Here is a 21857-nt window from a genome sequence, read left to right as displayed (position 1 = left end):
AGGTTTGTTTCGAGGGCGGTATTCGAGTTTTATGTTCATTCGAGATAATCACCATCCGATTTGAATTATTCTCTGTTAAAAAATAATCCACTGGCACCGGTTCAAACCTCGAGTCGCATAAACAAGTCACCAGTTGCAGCGACTTAAATTGCGACACACAAAAATTCACTGGTGCATCAGATCTCCGAAGAACGAGGAGGATCTGTATTTTTTTCCTTCACAATTAATCGCCTCCTTTAGCTCAGCTCCTGAATTTACAAAGACAACGTTTCTAACTTGTTCCTCGATCCTCGAGCTTTCAGATCGTTGCGTTAATAAAAAAATCTCGCGGCCTTCACGTAACGTAACGTTTAACACTGATGTCATTTGAAAGTTAACGTATCAACGGACGGAACGCATCCATAAAAAGTACCGATTATAAACGGGTACAAAAAGTTGTTTGATTTATTAGTAAATTAAAAAATTGAGGAAAAAAATATCTGAATGCAATTTACCTGGTGAAACATCCATATCCAGTTTACTTTTTACAAGGTCGTTCGGTTTATCAGCATTTCAATGACGTTATTGTTGCACGTTTTATTGTCGTATTTAATACGGATCGCACAAACACCCACGTGAGAGCGCCACCCCCGAGCCCGTTTTCGCGATCCGTTTTGAGTAGATTTTTCACGGATGAGAATCTCGACGTGTCCGACTTGACATTTTCGTTTCGAAAAGCTCCTCCAATAAACTCGCTAAATCCAAAGTCGGATAAAGCAACCGGTTCCGTATTGTAATTAGGCGGGTGGTCGGGAGGGTTGTTGTGTGCAGCGTTGGCGTCGGCTTTGACCTTTCGCCGTCCGGGGGTGTTCGTTAAGTTCCCAGCAATGCAAACATGCGACTCTATACGTGGGAGATAATTTCACCCCGAGAGCTTACACACTCTCTGTGTACCAGGACAAACAGGAAGCTCCATATTCAATAAGGAGAGCGAAGAACGTGCGGTCACGACTTGGCGAGAAGTCACTAAACTCGTGTCGCCCTCTTGCCTACGGCCAAGCAAATTAGATCTCGGTCGCATTAAAAGAATCGATTGTTTCCCATCCTTTCCGATTAACGTTGGCGAAATGTCGCCGGCGCCATGTTGCAAACATGGCCGCCGACACGCAGAGAGAGACACCTTCTTCTGTGCCAACATTCCGCGGTGCACGTCGGTCGGGTTCATTCATGTCGTCGAGTAATCGTCCGGTGAACACCTTCAGACGAGAATTCGACGAGTTTCGTCTGCAGTCCGCGATTCTCTTCGCTCAGCTAAATTATCGACTCGTTACCATTTTCTTATTTCTCCTTTCTTTTTAATAGCAGCTGATAGCGCTCCTCTTTGGAATGGGAGGAGATCGGTCCGTGGGTCTGGCACCGGACGTGCTCGGAATCACGTTCTTCCGTTCGTTCCATTGTTACATTTTCCACTTTGTATGCGTTGCCGTATGCAATTTATGTAACGTTCCGTTTTGTGTGTTTGTCGCTCAATAAAATGAATTTTCCTTGCTCGCCACCGCCGGAATCCGATTCCAGAGTATAAATACGGTCAATGACTAATCATCCCGAAGGCTGATTCACCTTCGATAATTTATTCCGCCCGTGACTCGTTGGAACCCTTCGACGACGACGTCCACCTCCTCTCCAGACTCTTCGCGGAGAGGCCCCAGAGGTATCTTATCTATTTCTGTTCGTATAATTTATCTCTTTTTGGCACGAGACGTCATGTTTTTCGCTAATAACCCCGTTGACAGTGGTAAGTGTTTTATTTTGTTTGGCTCAACACATTTGCGGCATATTAAATTACCGAAACTGTTTCAGAATTACAACGATCCAGAAACATTGTAAATAGAGCTTCCCATTTCTAATATCGACTGTGTAAATAAAGTTCCGCCGCGATTTCGTTTTATTGCTCGACATTCTTTGGCGCTTGTTAAGCTAAACAAGCTGCACCAGCGCCATGAAATTTTAAATCCACGCAATTTTTCCGTGTCATCTTATCATTTCGATCGTTCCGAAGCCGTCTGTAACGCGCGTTATGAAACTATCTCAGGTGAAAAGATTCCGACATCAGATCCAGTCCATCGAAAAAAGGACACGGGAGGAGCCACGAATTGCACTGCGGTCGCACAAGCTCGACACCACGTGACGTGCAGGTCCCGCGTCCACGTTTCATAATTAAACAAAGCCGTTTTAACAATTCAACTCGGTCAGATAATTTCGGATCGAAATAAAAATACTTAATCGCGGTTATCCCACATTGTGTTTTATGTACAAGCGGGGATGAACCCTGCGAGAGATATGTCACGGGTCACTGGCGCACCCATTCAGGGTTATTTATACACGCTGTATTGACCCCGCAAAACAGAAAATTTCGCTTGTACGCAGAACAAAACCAGATCGATCCCTCCATATTTTAATCACTGTCGATTTTTTTTGTCAGTTGTTTGAAAACTTGTTCCACAGTCTATTATCTTAAGCGGAGAAAAGGGAAAAAACGACAGAAACGTCGCACTGAATTATGGATTTGCTCGACGAACAAATAACATCCCCGACGATATCCCGGCGACGTTGATCATATCAAAACTCTAACGAAATAACGCGTATGTGATATCGGAGTGTTTCTTACGCCGGATTTAACTCGTGGGGATTCGGTAAGAAGCTTTGCCGATTTCGGTGCGGAATCTGGAACATGTTGTAGCGGTCAGAAGATTATCAACCCCTTCCGACTGGAACACCGCGTACGTTTCCCGACAATTCGGGAATCACTAAACTTGAATAATATACCGCGAGTGGCGCGGTGCACCGTGAAATTTGACCGCCTAACCAGTTCGGCTACGCCCATTCTTGTGCACCAATCAAGTGACTTATTTACAATATCGCTTCGTTGATTAATGCAAAGTGCTTCAACCGCGACCGGATGTTGGTATTGTTCGGAACACGTTATATTTTGTTATCTGCCATATTTATTTGGCATGATTCTCAAGCTGGCCGATAAAGAGCTGCGCGCATTTTTATTATTACAGTGCATTACATTTTGTTCGTTTTACGGCACAATCTCTCCTCGTTATCGTTCCGTTAACAATATTTACATTTTAATTCTATTAGGCGACCAACTGGGAAAATGAAAATATGTGAACGCATCCTCCTCCTCCTTCTCCTCTCTCCGTCAAGATAGGAACCTGGATGTACACACGAGCCCCACGTAGACCCGTCTTTAAACAAACAAGACCGTGATTGCGCGCTCCCGTCAGATTTGTGTCAATAAGCAAATGACGTCACCGTACGCGAACGTTATGCAAATCTCAACGCCACCTCTGCGACCGCCAGCAGATAATACGAGAATCGGAAAAAACCCGCTCTCCGCCTGAAAAATCTGCAAAATAACACCGGCGAGTCCTTTGATAAATTGATCGCGATCCACCTGGGAAATAAACGGGGGGATTGTAATTCGCTAACGCCGTACAAAGTTTTAATGAAATTACAAAGGCGTCACGTGCCCGGCGTCCTCTCTCCAGTTGGCCGCGCGCATCCACTCGTCGCGGCCAACCCTCCACGTGAGAATCGGCCTTAATCCTATTGCGTCCCGCTTTCGTCCGGCCTGTTGCCGAGGTTACGGTGACGCCGACGGAGGCATCCACTGTAAGAACGCCGCAGGACCGATTACGTATGCGCTTTGCCTCCGCCGACGTCGATAATCGCCGCGACGCTCTTTTGCCAGACGACCGAATTTACGGAGCCGTCGCCGTCGCCGCCCCCCTCGCCGTTTAATTGCGCGATTCAACACGTAGATATCTGTCTGCACACTCGACCGCTCAACATTACAAAAATAAATGGCCTTCAATTCGCGAAGCAACAAATAAACGTTAGCTAATGCGAAGGTTGCAAGCAATTTCGCTCGGCGACGGCAATTTACTTTGCGGTTGTGAATAATGAATCGTCGATGTGTGTACGTACACCTATGCTCGGGACCGAGAAGAATTCGCGCGCTGGACGGGTGGCGGGAGAGCCGCCGCCGCCGCCACAACTTCGATCAGTTCAGCCTTGATTTAGACATTTGCACGCGGCTTCTGTGCGACTTTTTCGAATGTTGAGCGCTTGCTGACGGCCACTTCCTCGACATTCCAAGGTTGATACGAACCGAGCCGGAAATAATACTTGCTCCGGTGCAACAGAAGCTTTTATGTGTCTTTCGCAACCCGAAGCGATCTATCACGTGCGGAAGCTGAACCGGATTCGTCGGATGAATTCAAATCGACTTTGTCGGAATGGCTCCTCTCACGAGCGCCAGACATATTCTCCTTGATTATTTGGGTCTCTTTCATTAGCAAACCTTATTCGGAGAAGTTTCAGTCTTTCGCCGTCGAGAACTCTATTTCGGTACTTAATTTGTCTGCAAATAATGTGAACTCATCATACGAACAATCGCCGCGGCTCAACTTCTACGGATCGCGTCAACAGGAAAAAAATTACAAATTTTCCTCAAATAAATGACGCAACGACTTTTTTGTTTTGTTTATTTACTCAACGATAAAAATTCGAACCGATACGAGTCAAATATGGAACCTATCATGCGAAAGTAATATGTAATGTCAACAGGCAAGATCTCAACTCGGGTAGACAATACAATTTGATTGACATTTGAAAACACATTTTTTTGTTAATAGAATTGCGTGGGTATTTATTTCTTTACTTTGTCCCCGGGAGCGGGTTACAAAACTATAATAATCTGCAAATATTTTATATAGAACGACTGAATCTTACCGAATTGTTTTAGATTATCAAATTTGTGTGACTACCGTTTTAAACCACCACTTAATTAAAGGCAGTGAAAAATGGGATTTTTTAAATATGGCACCCAATGTTTGTTGCACATGTTGTATTCTGAGGAGTTTCCATCTGATTTTATTCTATTTTACACTTCATAATCCTTCAATGTACATGTTTATCTTACAAGGACATTAGATAAGTAATAAATAAATAATACTGTTATTGGAGTTTCCGAAATCACAAAACCGAAATTCGAACCTTATAAATACACAAAATGACATTTATATTCTTAGGAACATTGATTAGAAAATATCACGACTGATAAAAGTAAGACTTGATTATTTACACGTTATGATAAATAAATGTCACATTGTTTTAACGAATGCTCATAACTACAAATAAAAATTTCAGTTGTGACAACTTTGTGGTCGTAAAGAAATATATATGTATTAATAACCTTGAACTTAATTACAATCAATTGATAACTGCGTGTTGAGTAAAAATGTTTTTGTGCAACCGTACGCGAAACGAGCATTCCGCGTATCTAAAACAGGCCGCGAAATCCAATTTCACGGCCGTTGCTCTTTACGACAGTCGTTAAAGTAAACATCATTTTAATATTTGATACAAAGCAGGGTTTCCTGTAAGACTGACGTTTAGATTTTTCAGGTATCAAATTAGCGCGACCTTGATATACCTACAAATAACTATTGTGATTTAAAGAATGTACCCCAAGAGGCAATTAATTAGTAGGTACTCTTACCTTGTTAAGGAAAATAGAATAGAATAGAATACATAATTTCAAATCGGTGAAATAATTGCTGTCAACGTACATTTACACAGTTCTGGTTAAATTACGTAAAATAAGTGTGATGCGGTTAAATAAAAATATTTTGATATGAATAAATTTCTGCAAATAGAATTACCTCAGCTTTAGGGGTAAAAATTTACACAAAGTAAAAGAAAAATGGATATTTTTTGGAGTGTAAGTAAGGTGATTAAAAAATGACTTCGTTGAACCAAATTTATCCTCTTCTGTTGTGTTTCATTAAAAAATTTCCTACTTGAAAGACGAGATTTTGCAGCATAATTAAGATGAAATTTTAAATAAAAATTGAAAACCTCCAAGTATTCTAATTTGTTTTTAACGCCTACGTGTTTCACGAAACCTCTGCTTAAATACGCTCTTCGGAAACAAGCAAATAAAAATATCCAAGAAAACGCTCTAACGAGCCGGGGAGGAAAAAAAATCCAAGGATTTTTAATATCGCAGGAAATTATTATTTATCCTGCTGTTCCTGCCCTAAGATTTCGGGATTTGGGCAACGGACGGTTCGTTCAAATATTATTATCAAAGCTCACCCGAGGTTCACTTTAGGATAATGATCTGGCAATCAAACAAGGGATGTTTTACCCGACGTAATTAGACGTGTTACAGGACCGGCAATTCATCACATTAGTCTAATAGCTGCATCGCAGCATTCCGGAATAACCGCATTAACCTCGATAACACCAAAATAAACAATATCGCTGCGAAGTTAAATGAGGTAAAAGATTCGAAAACAAACAACAATGGCCTCCACCTCCTCCGACTCCTCGAATCGATACGGAGAAGAGTCGACTTAGCACGTTGTTTTGCACGCGGCCGGAGCGCCCCCACAGAAACGAACGAACGGGTCCCGCTTCCTCTCGACGGGGACGGCTCCTCGCATCAAAGATAAATTAATTCCGATGACATAACTAACGGGGGGCGGTTCGATCGACTCATTTGGCCGACACAGGTGGGCCACGACTGTTTCTTACCGATACGCAACAGTTGAACTCGGCAGGTTTCTCCGTGCACTTGAAAATTGCACCAGGAGTTATGGCTCAACCTGCTGCGGTATAAATGTGAACTCGGATCCTCGACGTAATTGTCTTTTTAGCATGATCGCGGCTGACACGCAACCGTAACGTACCGTATATCTCGCATGACAAACTGAATACGTCGAGGGGGAGGGAAAAAATGGAAGCAGATAAAATCGCCCGGTCTATGTGGGGCAACGTGTTCATTATCGGGCGCCCGTTTAATAAATGGTCCCGAACTTTAAACAAAGCAATTACATTAACAAAACTTTAACATGTTGTACTGTGTCGGGGCGCGCCCTCCGGCCTAAACGCCACACAACAATAAAACACCGGAGGGTTAGCTAACCGCCGCGAATTGCACTAAATTTAATTGCTCCAATTTCGCGTCCCGGTTTAACGTAGTAAGTAATCTTATCAGGACGCGAAGCGATCGTCCTGACGGCGCGGCAAAAAAACGAGTCTCTAGGAATTTATCGGGAGGCGGCGCGACCCTCGCCCCCCGTCGCGTTACGTGCACGCGAAATGTTTACGTTTAAATTAAGACTCTCATGACAAATTGAGGATACGAGCATAAAATTAACCAAGTAAGTACCGAGATGCCGGAGGCGTTTCATTAAAGAAACTTGGCAAAGAAACGACCACGGCGTGTTGTGTCGTTGAACATGGAAGAATTTCCACAACAATCCCGACATTTTTGCGACTATTTCGACCGACGACCCAAAACGAGCAAGGATCTCCCGGTCGATTGATCGGACGGGTCCCAAAAGCTAGGTTACGCAGGAGACCATGGAGGCCACGTTTAATTGATATTCATAACGCGCACCGACTAATTGCATTTTCAAATTTGTTAACTGGATGTGTCGGTTGTAAAGGCCAAAAAACAAGAAATACCGACCGCGTGAAAAAACCCAGTCGATTCAGCTCTACTAGAGTGCCTGAAATTTAATAGGAATTTAAATTTAGATACTCTGATAATAATAAACGGGAGCTATAAGTTCGTCAATGGTAAACATGTTTACACTGAAACTATTATTACGGGTTTTTAAAGGAAAATGTACGTTTTTCCGACGATTCGTGTCCAACTTTCTCCGCGTTTAATTGAGAAAGTCGTTAGTTAGCGAGCTGATTGCGACGCGAATGCGTGAACGAAATTATTGCGCGAAAAATGGAGGCAATAGAAATGGATTAAAACTGTGCCACTCTTTCATTACGATTTAATTTACATTATTTGTCCTGTTCCTTTTATGCTCCAAATTCAATTTCTATTCGAGTAATCCGTCGATTTATTACAATTTACTACGTAGAAGCTCTTTCCGGAATGGGATGAATGAAAGATTTAAGGACGACTTTTTTACAACTACGAAAACGCCATCGGAATATTTTATTGAACGGGAAAAATGGAACGTCGTAATCCAATTAAAGAAATCAGCCAAATCACGGAAGTACAGTCGAACTATCAGGAGATGACAAATAGAGCAATCTATCGAAAAATCACCATGAAGGACGCAAGCGCCGAGGTGGTTAGAGTTCAGTCGCGAAAAAAAAACCTTTATTATCTTATCTAATCTAATCTGATTTTTGCTGCATCCTATTGTGCAATGTTTATGACTTTTCTGTATTACGACGTCATTCGGACAGGATTGAAATTTCGAGGTGTTTTTAGTCATTTTCACTTTTACACCTAGTTCTCCAAGACAAAAGACAATCAGTGAGACAAGAGGAAAGCGTGGCCTACAAAAACAGTTTTCACTTTAAAAACTTAGTTTAACATTTTTTTTTCTTCCACTGCTAGGATATTAGTTCTGCTTACAAACATTTCAAATAAATATGTTCTTGTAAATATGTCATTTTCAAACTGAAAAGCATCAATTCACTCGTTTGAACGACCGTTCCGTCGTTGTTCGGTGCCGCTGATAATCGTAAATTCAAAATATCTTAGGATGAGATACGTGAAATAATATTTTAAACATTCTGGACCCTCCCACACGTTCAACTGAGTCACCTGCCGCAACAACTGTGAAACACTTTATGACAGTTCACTTTATTTATAAATAAAAAAACAAAATTACTGCCTTGTTTCATGCATTTTATTGTTACACAACATTTTGTTGTAATATTTTAAATTGTAAGAGTTATCACGATAAATTAATTCGAAATCATAACAATAAAACTTCCTACGTGATCGAGTGAGTGATTGATGTGGTTTTTGACATTTCTGTCATTGCCACGGTTATGGAGTTTGTGAATTAAACCGCTAACTAATCAACGAAAGACCTGAATTATAGAAGAGACATCGGACTGTTAGGATAATTACTGTATGTACTAATATATCGGGTGTTCACTTAAATTTGGCGTTGAAGAGTCGATTGTGAACGCACCACGGATTCAGATCACGGATCAGCTGTTTAAATCTAACCTCACTTTTTTGTTTGTGTTTTCACTCACACATTTTGACGAGTGGTGCGTTCACGATCGACTCTTCAACGCCAACTTTGGGGAGAAATTTAAATGAACACCCGATAGATATTCTGTGGTGAACGTAACTGTAACCTAAGAAATAATCAGTAAATTTTGTTGGCCCATTTAACGTAACCGTAGTGGTTGTCTCAGTTTAATTCAGTACTATCGACGTCACGTCATAAACAATGCACAAGCAAGTGTCAAATATGGCAGCTGTCAAGCAATTAATGAATCGTGTTATCATAATAACAATTTAGTAATCGGCACTTAGTTAAGTGGTTGGCTCGGTTCATAATGTGTGATTTCAGAATTGAATTGTATCTTTTCTTTAATAATGATAAACAACAATTTAGAAACTAAATGGCCTTGACGATATGAGAAAACGATCAGCGTACACTAACAGACAAGAAACATTAATTAATGCCGATTTGATTTAAAACAAATCTCAACGTCTGACAGGATCCTGTTTTTTTTTTTGCCACAAAATACGTTCCTGGGAGGCTCCTGTATATTCGGTGGTAATTTTCCATTGTGGCGGAACACAACGCTGATGAGTCAAAAAAAATCGCGGGAAACCCAATAAAACGCGGGCCCCGTAATACGTCCAATAAATCTTTTAAGAACGAGGAGACCATCCGAATTTGGTTTTTTTGTAGGGGCAGATGGAAACGTAAAATTCTCCCATAAACACGTCCGGATTACGAGCGGAAAAATCTGAAAAACGCCGGAAAAAAAAATTCTCATCCATATCGGGAAAATTGGATAATCCCGATTCCAGCGAACCGTCTCGTCCTTGACGGGAGAAACTCGCCCGAAAATACACCACACGTCCTGCGTGGGGGGCTGTCGTGGCGTGCAGCAGGCACGCCAGACGGCATGTACCGGGGTCAGTGCGACACTAATAATCAAGTTCCATTACATAATTTCCGAATTTTGCGCGTCGGGTGGGCATCATCAAAAATGCAGCACGAGGAGGTGTTAATGGCGGATTTAATTGGTCGTAAATTAGGCGTTAAACAATAAATACGAGCCGGGGGCCGTTCGGTGCAGCCGCTCCGGCGGTTTTTCCCTAGGCTCTGTTCACACTTACCCTGACGGGTGCTCCAAAAAGAAAAGTTCCTTGTTCGTCCACTTGCGAAGACATCTGGGCCCGGGCCTGCCTCTCCCGCTCGCGCAGGCGGTCTCTCTCCACGCTGCAATAGAAACAAACACTCAACAAGTGCAATAAAACACAAGAGGCAATACATACACGGCACACAAACAAAACGACACGAACCGCACAGAGGGCGCACCTCTCGACACACCACTACATATCGTCCGTCGAGGGTGAAAACCGGTCTTTTTCGCCCGACGAGATAACGCCACGAATTACGCTTTAATCCGGAGCAAAGACTAGCTTTAACAGTTTTACACAGACTCGGTGCCAAATAACTTTGTGTGTCAGACTTGGAGCCATGACGCGAACGATCCGACGTCACATTCTCGTTAACGGAGGAAGGAGGTGTGCGCGGGCCGGCGGCGGTGTACACCGACCGAACGAAATATTCTCCTCCCGGCCTGACACACTCGACACGCGTGACACAGCCACCATCTTATTAAAAAAAAATAACAGATAACGAAAGCGGTGTTTTCGACGACTAACCATAACAGATACGTGCAGGCTCGCCTATCGATAAGATAAGCCACGGATGGAGTCAACGTCGTCGACAGCGGATGGGTCGCGTTCAACTTGACTCGACCCAGTCGCCGCGCCGGTGAGACTCTTCTGGGGACTTACCGGCGAGACGAGTCGACCGCAAAAGACTTGTCCGACAGGACGAGAGTAATCGTCGGGGCCGGCCACCTTAATCGCTCATTAGGTATTAATCGATTAATCGGTCGACGGGCCAAGATGCTCCATAATCAAATCATCTGATTTCCCATCGTCGATAATAACACGCTCGGATGGTCGAACGATTAATCCAACAATCTATTCTTAATTGATTAGGCAACTGCCAGTGCACAGTAGACCATTTCAATAATAATTGTCCGGCGACAATAAACATTATTTGCGTTTTTCTTCGGAGCGACTGCTTTTACGTCTGACAAAATCTGATGGCTGCTCGCGTTCCACCACCATTTCCAAATCATATGCATATTAAAAATATCAGCATGTGGAAATGTCACAAATGCACCACGCAGGTGCAAAGGTACAAAGTGTTTCTAAAAGAACGTATTTCAAGAGTTCTGTGGAATTGTGCGGTTCAGTAATTTTATTGTGTCGAACTATGTCGAGCCGTTGAAGACGTCAAATCAGATATCAACAGTCAAATGTCAAATTATTATATCTTGGCGTCAATTGTGAGTTCGACGTCTTGATTGTTTTGCTTGTGGTTTTCTTCAGCTTTTCTATATTCGAATTACATGCTTTTCATCTTACAACAGTCTATTAAAAACGTGTCATTAATGGATTTACATAGCCTCTGTTTTTCTATTTGGTACCACCATATGCTACAGAGCGGCAAAAATCAAATACATATATTTGAATTTCATAGGACTCTTGATATACGTTCCTTTATAGACACTTTGTATAATGTCAAATAGAGAAAAAATGCATTTTCTTTTTTTTTTTGCGACATTTACCAGTAGGTTTCCAAAGTACATACAGGGCAAGTCACATAAGGCTTATTTCTGAATTTATTTTGTACGCAACCAAAAATACTAATGACGCAGACCACTTGATACCGTTTATAGTGTGATTTAATTTAGTAATCAACGTGGGTATGTAATTTGGCTAAAAATGTCAAAATGACGTTTTCCTGTTCTGATTAATGAAATCAAAAATTAAGTTCATCAACTGTCATTTTGACATTTTTAGTCAAATTACATACCTACGTTGATTACTAAATTAAATCACATTATCAACGGTATCAAGTGGTCAGCGTCATTAGTATTTTTGGTTGCGTACAAAATAAATTCAGAAATAAACCTTATGTGACTTGCCCTGTATACGTACAAAATTTAATTAGATAAAAAATTTGACTGTTAAAACTCAACTTTCTTATAATGTGGTGTATTTACAGTCATGACCCGATAATCCGGACCTGCGATAATCCGGATGTTCCCATAAACCGGATTAGGTTTCTGCACCGTTTGTGTATACGTTGCAATCCGAATTTTTGTTGATTTTGTAATCCGGATTTCATCAGGTTATCATGTTTCAGCCAAAAACTGTATATTAAACTGGTTTTAACTTGCTTATTGATAATGTATCTAGCCACTGCGATCAAAAAGAACTGATGAGTGACGATGAAAAAATTCGGACATTTTTGCCTCCAAATACGACTGCTTTAATTCAGTCTTCAGCCTATGGACCAAAATCCCATTCGCTTAACAAAGCTTTTCCATCGGAAAAGTCTTTTTGCAGAAATTTTAACCAACAATGGGGACCTGGTAAAATGTCTTAAAAGTCAAATTTGAAAACACCTGTGTGCTTCCTTCACAATGTTTGGGAAAAGGTACCATCCACAACTTCACAAATATGCTAGAAGATACTTTCAATTAACATCTTTAGATTTAGAAGATGCCACAGAAGACTCTATTCCTTTAAATATTTTAAGAGACACCATCCGCTCAGCAGCAGAAGAAATTGAAGAGGCTTCTACCATGCTCCAGAGCATATACGGAATGCTGAAGTAAATGCTGGTGATAGAGATAGATGTTGATGAGAAATTAATTGAAACAGGGGATTTGAACGATCTAATTGAAAATAATACCACAGATGATGACGAAGAATTCTTAAAATCGCCACATCAATGAAGGTAATGAATGAAAGATGTTATCAAAAGCTTCAACGTTGCTTTACAGTGGGCAGCAGAGAATGGTGTATCTTTGTTGGATATTATAACGCTGAAGAGATTCAAGGCTTTTAAAACCAACAAACTAAAATAACTATTTTTTTTCAAACTGTGAAAGAATACATACTTATGTAATTAAATGCAGTTATATGTATTTTGATTTTAAAATGTATTAATGTAGAGCTTACTAATCCGGATTATTTGATAATTCGGATCGAACTGGTTTTAAGTTTTAATTGATCCGGATTATCGCCTCCCACTGTACAGAGTGAGTCAAGTTTTACCGTCCGCACGATAAACCCTATTAAAAATTTAGTAAAAATTAAGAAACGTTAGGGTTACAGCTTGACAAAAACAGCTTGGCACGTGAAATGTGCAGAAGAAGAGACGAGAGAGTGTCTGTAAGACAAGGATATGGCTAGGGTTGTAGGGGCGGTACACTCAATGAAGCAAATAAGCTTAAAGCGTTTTATTCTGTTTTTAATTTTTCGCTCGTTTATACACGATCTTAAACAGCTCGACACACAACAAACAGATTTCAGTTCACTGCGCATCCATCAGCCATGTGCCAAGCTGTTTTTGTCAAGTTGTATACTCCCTTGACATAAGGCTTCGAATGTGTGCAATCAATTTTATCACTTCATTCAGAGCCATAAAATTTAAAAAATTGATTTTGAGCAAAACTTTTTTTCGTACGCGCTCATAATTCACAATTAATTCAAAGAATATATTTATGAAATTGACATCAAAGGAAAATTATTAGTTTTTGAATTACTCCAATTTTAACATTCACAGCGAAAAATGACCAAGATTTGTCATAAATAAATACCTCATTGTTGGTAAACAGCCAACAAACATAATTCTTAAGTCCCTAAAGGGTCCCATAAATAAACCATGTCAACCTCTTTTGTGGAAGTGATCGCCCAATTATAATAATAACTTATAGCTAAATTTTGAATTTTAATATCAAATTCCATTTATTTCAAAAAACGATGATGTTTTCATGATTTCAATGACACCAAATTTTTCCTAAATGTTTGGAAGGACTCTCAGTGGAAAATTATGTAAATTAATGTAGCGGTTATTGAAATAAAACGAAATATTTACCTGTTTCATTAAAAAATTTGAAATTTAACAGACTGTTCTACTAAGATACACAATCATTCCTGGAATTTATTGAAAATTTTAAATTTTAAATGTGGGTGTTTTCGATCGGGTCGTAAAGATTGACACTCTGTACTATTAAAAATTCAAGTTAAACAATATATGGAGTTGGAATTTTAGTTGTTTTCTTCTTAGCCTACCACTTGTAAATTAATTTGTAACATATATGTATTTAGATAATTATTATAAATACATCAGTTAAATAAAATTAAGACCCGGTTTATTCACCTTCAAGTAAATTTATCTGGCCAGTAGTTGCTATGATTTAGAATCTGCTATTGGTAGATCCATGGTAATTACCGTTCAAATAAAGTTACTTGAAGGTGAATAAACCGGGCCTAAGTGTAATAAACTAATAAATCATGTAATGGCGAATTTTTTGGGTCACTTGTGATAATCTTACTTTTGAATTAAAGGAAGTTACATTATATTATGCAATTCAACGCAATCCCAATACAATGTTGGTGTGTTTTTAGATAATAAAACGTTGATTCGATCAATATTTAACTCAACACAAGCATTAATTTTACCAACTAGTGGCAGGAATAAACTAAATAAACATTTGTTGTTTTCTTCGAAAAATCTGTATCATTTGATAGGAAACTATTCGTTTTTGTTATTTTTCTTCCTTATTTTTAATAAGACAACATGAGATTTAAATTGAATTAGTTTGAACGTTAGTGGGAGGTTAGTTGATGAGACAATATAACAAAAACAAAGATGTTTCAAAAATAACACATTTTAGTGAACACTTACCTAACCCCTGTTGTAACCGAAGCTAACAACAAGCTACTTATTTATAACTGTGGGGGTTTCAGTTTACTTAAATTATCAGTTGGTAAAAATAGATTAATTCGTTATTCAAGATGGCAATCGACGCTACCTGTACTGATCTGGATCACCTGTCAGTAATTCTGTATCGAACCGGCGATGCCAGTTCAACAGAATTGGACTTTTTTGAACGACAACGGTAAGTAACATTTTCTCAACATATCTATCTCGTTTAAATAGTACAAAAACGACCGGTATAACAGAAAATAACTGTGGGAAATACACCCGATTAGTTACGGTCTTCTTACGTCTCCTCTTCTTATACACGAATCGATCCACGGCTCTATTTATAAAACGTCCAGTTCTAGTAATAACTCGCCGCCCCCGAATCCAACGTTGACCTGCGTCTCGGGCGTGGATTTGTGGAGTAATTTAGAGTGCGAGACGTCTGGCAGCAGGTGTGTTCACCTTAGAACATCTGTTGGGCACATGCAAGACCGTCTGTTGAGGGCGCACTTAACGATTCAATCCACACGAGACTGACTCTCCCCCTGCATCTATTTTTTTTTCTTCATATTAGACTGTGGAATCTGTAACGGTTCAACGACGGATGCGGTAGCTACTGAAGACGACGACGCAGCGTTCCGCGAAACATAGTTAATCGTAATAAAACTCCGACGAAAAGAAAGTGATTACACCCGGTCAATGACGACCGGTAGCCATTTGAATAGACCGTTACGTGACAACAGGAGCGTCTTAAGGATAATTACTGGCATCGTTTTATTCCGCCGTCGTTGAATAAATTGCTTACACGGTCGAGGTAAGTTTCGGAATTTTCAAAAATTCAAATGTCAAACGCGATCAATGTGTCGATTAAATTTCTAATTATGCAACAAGATCGAATGCCGTTGTGCGACAAGGTTGGACCGAATTCTGAGTTCCTGCATTTTAAACACGGTATGTGTCAAGATTTATGGCGTGAAAGTGGTTTGAAAAATTGAAGTCCGCACGATCCACTTCTGATGGACTTATGAATGGTTCGACATGAAAACATGCTGCTGAAAACATCGAGTATTTACCAATTTAATTTTATAAGTAAATTTATGCACAAGAAGGTGCCGGACCTTCTGGCCATCCAGCTCCGTTGGTCTGTCGGGACTCAGCTGCTATCATCGGTGCATCGGGTCAGGTTTCAACATTTTGACACTGTATCCCCATAAATTTATGACGCCCTTACAGCGACGGTTACCCTTATTCAGTCTCATTAAAATACACGCCACACGATTGATTACGGATGTCCAAGAGAGAGGACAGGAATTTATTGCAACAATGTGTTAAGAACACGACCGTCTTGGGGAAAACCGGTCACTTCTTAATTATTAATAGAAGAGAAAAAATCGCAACTAATGTTGAAAGTGTTAACCATCACCTTCAAGAAAATGTTATACTGATCAAGGACGCGATAATCACAAACAATCAATTACTATTGAGCACATGTCAAAGATTACAAGACTCCTATTAGTCGGTACCAAAACCAAAAACGGTGTTTTGTTTCGAGAGACAACGTCGTCTGGTGACAGCGATACTGTCCAGATTCGGTGCATGCATGCATGTCCCACTTTTGTCTAAATTCCAGACATAGATTAACGAACATGACAATTACGAAATTTCGGTTCAATGTAATAATTTATACTAAAATCTATTTTTTTTTCTTTTAGATTGGACTCGATACAGTATTCGCAGAATGTCAAATGCTGTTACGGTTGTTGAACAGTTTATTTAAATGCTCTACCCGGTACAGCTATATTCCTGAGATTGTAAAAAATCTATAATTTACGATTGTTAATTATGCACGGTGTACGTGAACTTACGTTGCAAACTCGACCTCTATTGCAAATGTTCAATTTTCTAAATGACTGATCATTTGTGGTACTATTCTGTTTGTTTGTATAATATCATTTGCAAAACTAAAATTAACTAATACTCTGTTAGAAGAAAAACCTTCCTAACATCTATTCCCACGTTCGGAAATACTTGTTCAGCTTTGGAGTCGCAGTTGTCGGAAATCCTAATAATTCGCGACCAATCTTTCGGTTTCTGCGCAACGTCGCCTCACATTTTGTTAGATAACGCTTTACAATTAGTCCTTGTGAGGCCGATTAGGTATCAAAACAGCTCCAAACCAAAGCTAAGCTAATTTTACTCGACTCGTCTAGTTTTCGTCGAATGCGGTTCATCGACTGCGATCACTACATAAACATGTACCTTGTCACGTCAGCATTTGGCGTTGTTGTCACTTAGCACAACTTTACGTAACCACAACATAAAAAGCTCGCGAGTCGGGGATGCTAGACGGGCGAGGTGGAACTTAACGATCGCGCGCAAAAGCTCCGCTTATCGCGATCCGGACTATACTTAATTGACTGAAAAAGAATCTTTCAATTATCATACCTACTCGACGGCGTAAAAACAAAATAAATGTATTGTTTTCGGCGAGCCGATCTCCCGAAATTAATTACCTCGGTGTTGATACCGGAGAAGAAAATCGTAGGAAAAATGGGCCAAGGAGCACGCTAATTAATTAATTACGCGTGGGGATCTCTCGGGGATTCCTCCAACACAACAATCAAAATGTTTTCAGTTCGGATGGCGATCATAAAACGTCCCAATTATTCCGATCGGGCGGGGTGGATCAGTTCGTTCTAAGCCCCGAAACTCGAAAGTGATTTGTGAGTCAGAAACGAGCCGTCCGTTCATCCTTTTTCATGTAAATTTATTGACCTCGCGCACATATTTGTCTTGGTTGATTAACCTTGACTCTCGATGTACCTAATATAAATCGATGCACGCCATTTCAGTAAACTAAGCCCCCATTATAAATTAAACCGGAGATCGCCAAAGCCGATTTCACACAATAAATACGGCACCTTATCCGAATTACGGATCGCCGCTGAAGTGTGGATAATATCGTTTTTCTTCATCATTAAAATTCCCACGGCACGTTTACAAATTCAACGGCGCAGGACTCCCGGATGAACACAAAAAAAAAAAAAACAAGAAGAATGGACTAGACGACAATTTGAATTTTTTCCGAATAAATTGCGCCGACGTTTCGTCGTAACACCGACGTTTCGTCGTAACACCGACGACTGAGATAACGCGATGGTCGGTTATTAATCATATTTTAGACGTAATCAATTTCGTACGTCTGGAAGCAGCGTCGCAGCGAGGCACTTCTTGTCGAATTATTTACGTCGCGGGGCGTTTTGTACTGTGAAAGCTCGGAACGTCATCGCCGGAGGGAAAGCGACAATGATATCGTCGACAATTTCGTCTGACTTACGAGCAACCTCGCGACGACGACGACGACGACTGCTTTATCACGTCCTACCAGGACCAAGACCTGAAACTTTTTGCCAGTGCACTCGAAATTCACAACCGAATTCACACTTTGTTAACCGGAACATGTGCTATTTCATAAATTGCCCCAACACGGTTAAACACCGACTAATATTTAATATAAACGATATCAGCATTATCGGTAATTTATCTACTGATACGGCCATTATATTGTTACGCGTTGTTGTGTGTGTTTACAAAGGCTAAATTACTATAACGGTCGTAACGGATGAGCGGGATTTTTCAAAAATAAACTGCTGCCAGACTCTCCTCTCTTTCTAACCTGCCACGCAAAGTGCAAAACAACGATTACAGCAATAATTTCCCTCTTACGTGTTGTGTGTGTTTATCACGACAATGAAATAATGCTTCCGGACCCCAGTCACTCCACCCAAGCTGAAAATTTACGTCTAATCCTGAAAAAAACAAACAACCTGAAGGTTGTCTGGAATCGTCTCTTGGACTTTCGTCTGTGACCGTCAAAAATGATCAATTCGAACGAATTCAATTCGTGTTTGTTTCCTCACTAACGTGCAAAGTTTATACAAACATGTGCACATTCAACAGGTGACGAGATAATGGTTTAATTATGTGGCCAGCAAGATCAGCAGGTTTGATGCCACTTATCACACTCAGATTTATAACAGCAAATGTGTTTATAATTCGTCGAGAGGATTACAAGATAACCACCGACACACGCCTCGATCCGGAAAAGATTATCTACGAGTTCTCTGAACAGTTTTTGATTTCCGAATTTGATCTACAGCAAAATTTCTCTTTTATGATTCCGCAAAACACGATTCAATCAAGATTATCTACAATTGCGTAGAACTCCAGTGAGGTGGAGACATTAAAAAGGCCGATCGATTGATCGATTTGTCAATAGTTGGGTCTAATAAACAAAAGTAATTCATTTGCGATGGCGAAGAATGTGGCACACATGAATTTAATTGATGTGAATGTCTATAAATCAAACGTGACAGAACAGAAGTCGACGGATTAAAGAAAAACATCAACAACAACAAAAATCTCTCTATTTAAAGCTCAAAGTCAATTTGAACGATCCTACTTACAAAATATAGATTTTCAAATAGTCAACATACAAATAAATATTTACTGATGGCATTAGTCACACAAAATAAACAGAATAATAATTTTAGGTATTGACAGTGCGTTGAAATCCAGTGGATCAGTTTATCATAAACAATGTCCTATATGAAATTGACATAAATTAGATATCTGTTCCCAGCTGCTGTACACGCTTTAACCTTAAATGCGTTCGTTGTCTGCATCATATCCTTGTGGTTTAGCCTCAAAGGTCATAATGGTTTTTAATTATTTCAAATTTAAATATGTAAAACAACAGCATAATAACGCTCTCTTTTTTAGCCACTTGATGCGCTGTTCACCGTAGAAGTTGTTGTATACAGTGCTGACAACAACTATTGGACATTTGAAATAAAATTCGTGACTAAACTAATATAATGACCGTGTTTATACGGTATATACCATCACAGTTTGGCAATTTATAAACGAGGACGTTTCAAAACATCTTTTTTATCGAATATAGTGATTCATCAGTACCTTTGTGAAAATGTTTGCAATATGTAAGTAAATTCTGATCCGTTGATTACTTTAATGTCCGCCACTTCCGTTGCAAAATGCAGCGGAAAAGACTTAGAGCTACTTTGCACCCATGACAAATTAATTCCTCATTTATAGATTACGGTGATTTAGAATTTACAAGCAATATTTCACTCTCTATCATTGCGTGAAGAATTCACAACGAGAAAGAATAAGATTGAGATAAGTATCGAGTGTTCATTTAAATTTCCGGTCAAATTTGGCGTTGAAGGGTCGATTGTGAACGTAGGGATCACGGATCATCTTACGGCCCTTTGTGTTTTTCCACGAGTGGTGCGTTCACAATCGACTCTTTAACGCCAACTTTGACAGGAAATTTAATTGGACACCCGATAGATATGTAGTTATTGCAACTTGGAGTAGGCAAACAGTAGTAGAAATTAAAAACAATACTGAAAACAACACTACACTACACTACATGTTCTAGGCACCACTGATCGAGAATGACTAACAACAAAAACAAAAAAGATTACTGATTCACTTGTAACGAGCACCAAGTACCTGTAATTTTTAGGGGTGGTACGAGCAAGTATTTGGGTGTTGGTCAGTTTGTTTATCTTCTACTAATTAGATATTAGAAATCTAATGTCTAATGCCCAAGTTGGCAATAGGACACTTGAGGGCAAATGCGGGATTAAGATTTCGGTTATTTACCTGCCCTTAATGAGTACCTATGAGTTTTTTCTAAAATAAACCAATGTCCATTTCACTTAACTCAATCCTAGTTCACGAAGACTCAACATTTGGGCACATTTGGTGCTGAAATACAGAAGGAACGATTTTGAAATAGGTTGGTGGTTGCGATGGACATTTGGTTGAGGTACTGTTTTTAGATCCTAGCGATGTAGAGAACTTTTTTGTTCAAGATCTGTACTCTAAAATTCTTCAAAATGGACGTATTACTGCTGAATATGTTGATTGTTGGTAACTATTGTCTACAAAAAGACGTATATCAAGAGCTCTGTGGAATTCTAATATGTACATGTACATATTTGATTTTTGTCGTTCTGTAATAATTGTGGTACCAAATAGAAGAACAGAGGTTATGTAAGTCAATCAATGACAGGTTTTTAATAAACTGTTGTAAGATGAAAAATAATTAGAACACACACAGAAAAACTGAAGAAAATCACAAGCAAAACAACTAAGACGTCAAACTCACAACTGATGCTAAGATTTAATAATTTGACTGTTGACATCTGATTTGACGGCTTTAACGGCTCAACCTAGTTCGACACGATAAAACTGTGGAGCCGCACAATTCCACAGGACACTTTGTACTTTGCACAACTGAATACGTACACTAAAATTAATAATGTTAATGTCTTGCACCTTGTAAAAATGTTAAATACATACATATAAGAAACGTCATGGGTGTGTAATTACTCTAATTACATAGTGTGAATAGAAACAAAATTTGATTTTGATAAAGAAATAATATATTTTCAGTTACCCAGTATACGTTTTATTTTAAAAGCGATGCAATATATTGCTAAAAATTTGGAAAATAACTTTATTCAGTCTCTTTATTCAGAGTAATCCTAAATAATCAATTAGGTATAATTAAGCACTTTGATGTCCACGCGCGCAACCCACAAATTTTAATGACCGCGGCACGCAAATGACCGTGTCCCAAGTATTTAGACCTATTTTCTAACAAAAAAAAAACGACAATTAAGGCACGAGTATTTATATAGGATTTCCATTTGATTATGAAGAGCCGAGCTGTAAAATTATAAAATTCAAATTATTATCAGCAAAGAGCCAGCGGTTGCTTTTAACAGGCATCTGAAAAATATCTTAACACAAAAGTCATTTTGCTATAAAGTACATTCCAATAAAATGGACAGATAAGGAATGTAAAAACCCCGGTTTCCAAATGTTCGGTTGTTCAGTTCTTTATCCGCAACGAGTTTAACTGTACTACAATAGCCTGCAAAAATGCAT

At 39.6% G+C, this 21857-nt stretch overlaps 1 protein-coding gene across 12 annotated transcripts in view; it reads right to left on the bottom strand.

Moving 5' to 3' along the window:
* Positions 1-21857, bottom strand: part of lilli (lilliputian) — a 140290-nt gene that overhangs the window by 21780 nt on the left and 96653 nt on the right. For 10 of the 12 annotated variants that reach the window (XM_069051782.1, XM_069051779.1, XM_069051780.1 and 7 more), the window contains exon 2: positions 10187-10289. In XM_069051782.1, the coding sequence (XP_068907883.1) occupies positions 10187-10289 (103 nt within the window). Of the gene's footprint in view, positions 1-10186; positions 10290-10345; positions 10675-18210; positions 18351-21857 lie in introns of those variants that run through there. The other 2 variants (XM_069051789.1, XM_069051787.1) reach the window with 2 other exon arrangements.

The sequence above is a fragment of the Tenebrio molitor genome, chromosome 6 (genome assembly GCF_963966145.1).
Source record: "Tenebrio molitor chromosome 6, icTenMoli1.1, whole genome shotgun sequence".
Classification (NCBI taxonomy): Eukaryota; Metazoa; Arthropoda; class Insecta; order Coleoptera; family Tenebrionidae; genus Tenebrio; species Tenebrio molitor.
Note: the sequence above shows the minus strand (reverse complement) of the source record. Positions and strands in the feature narration are given on the sequence as shown.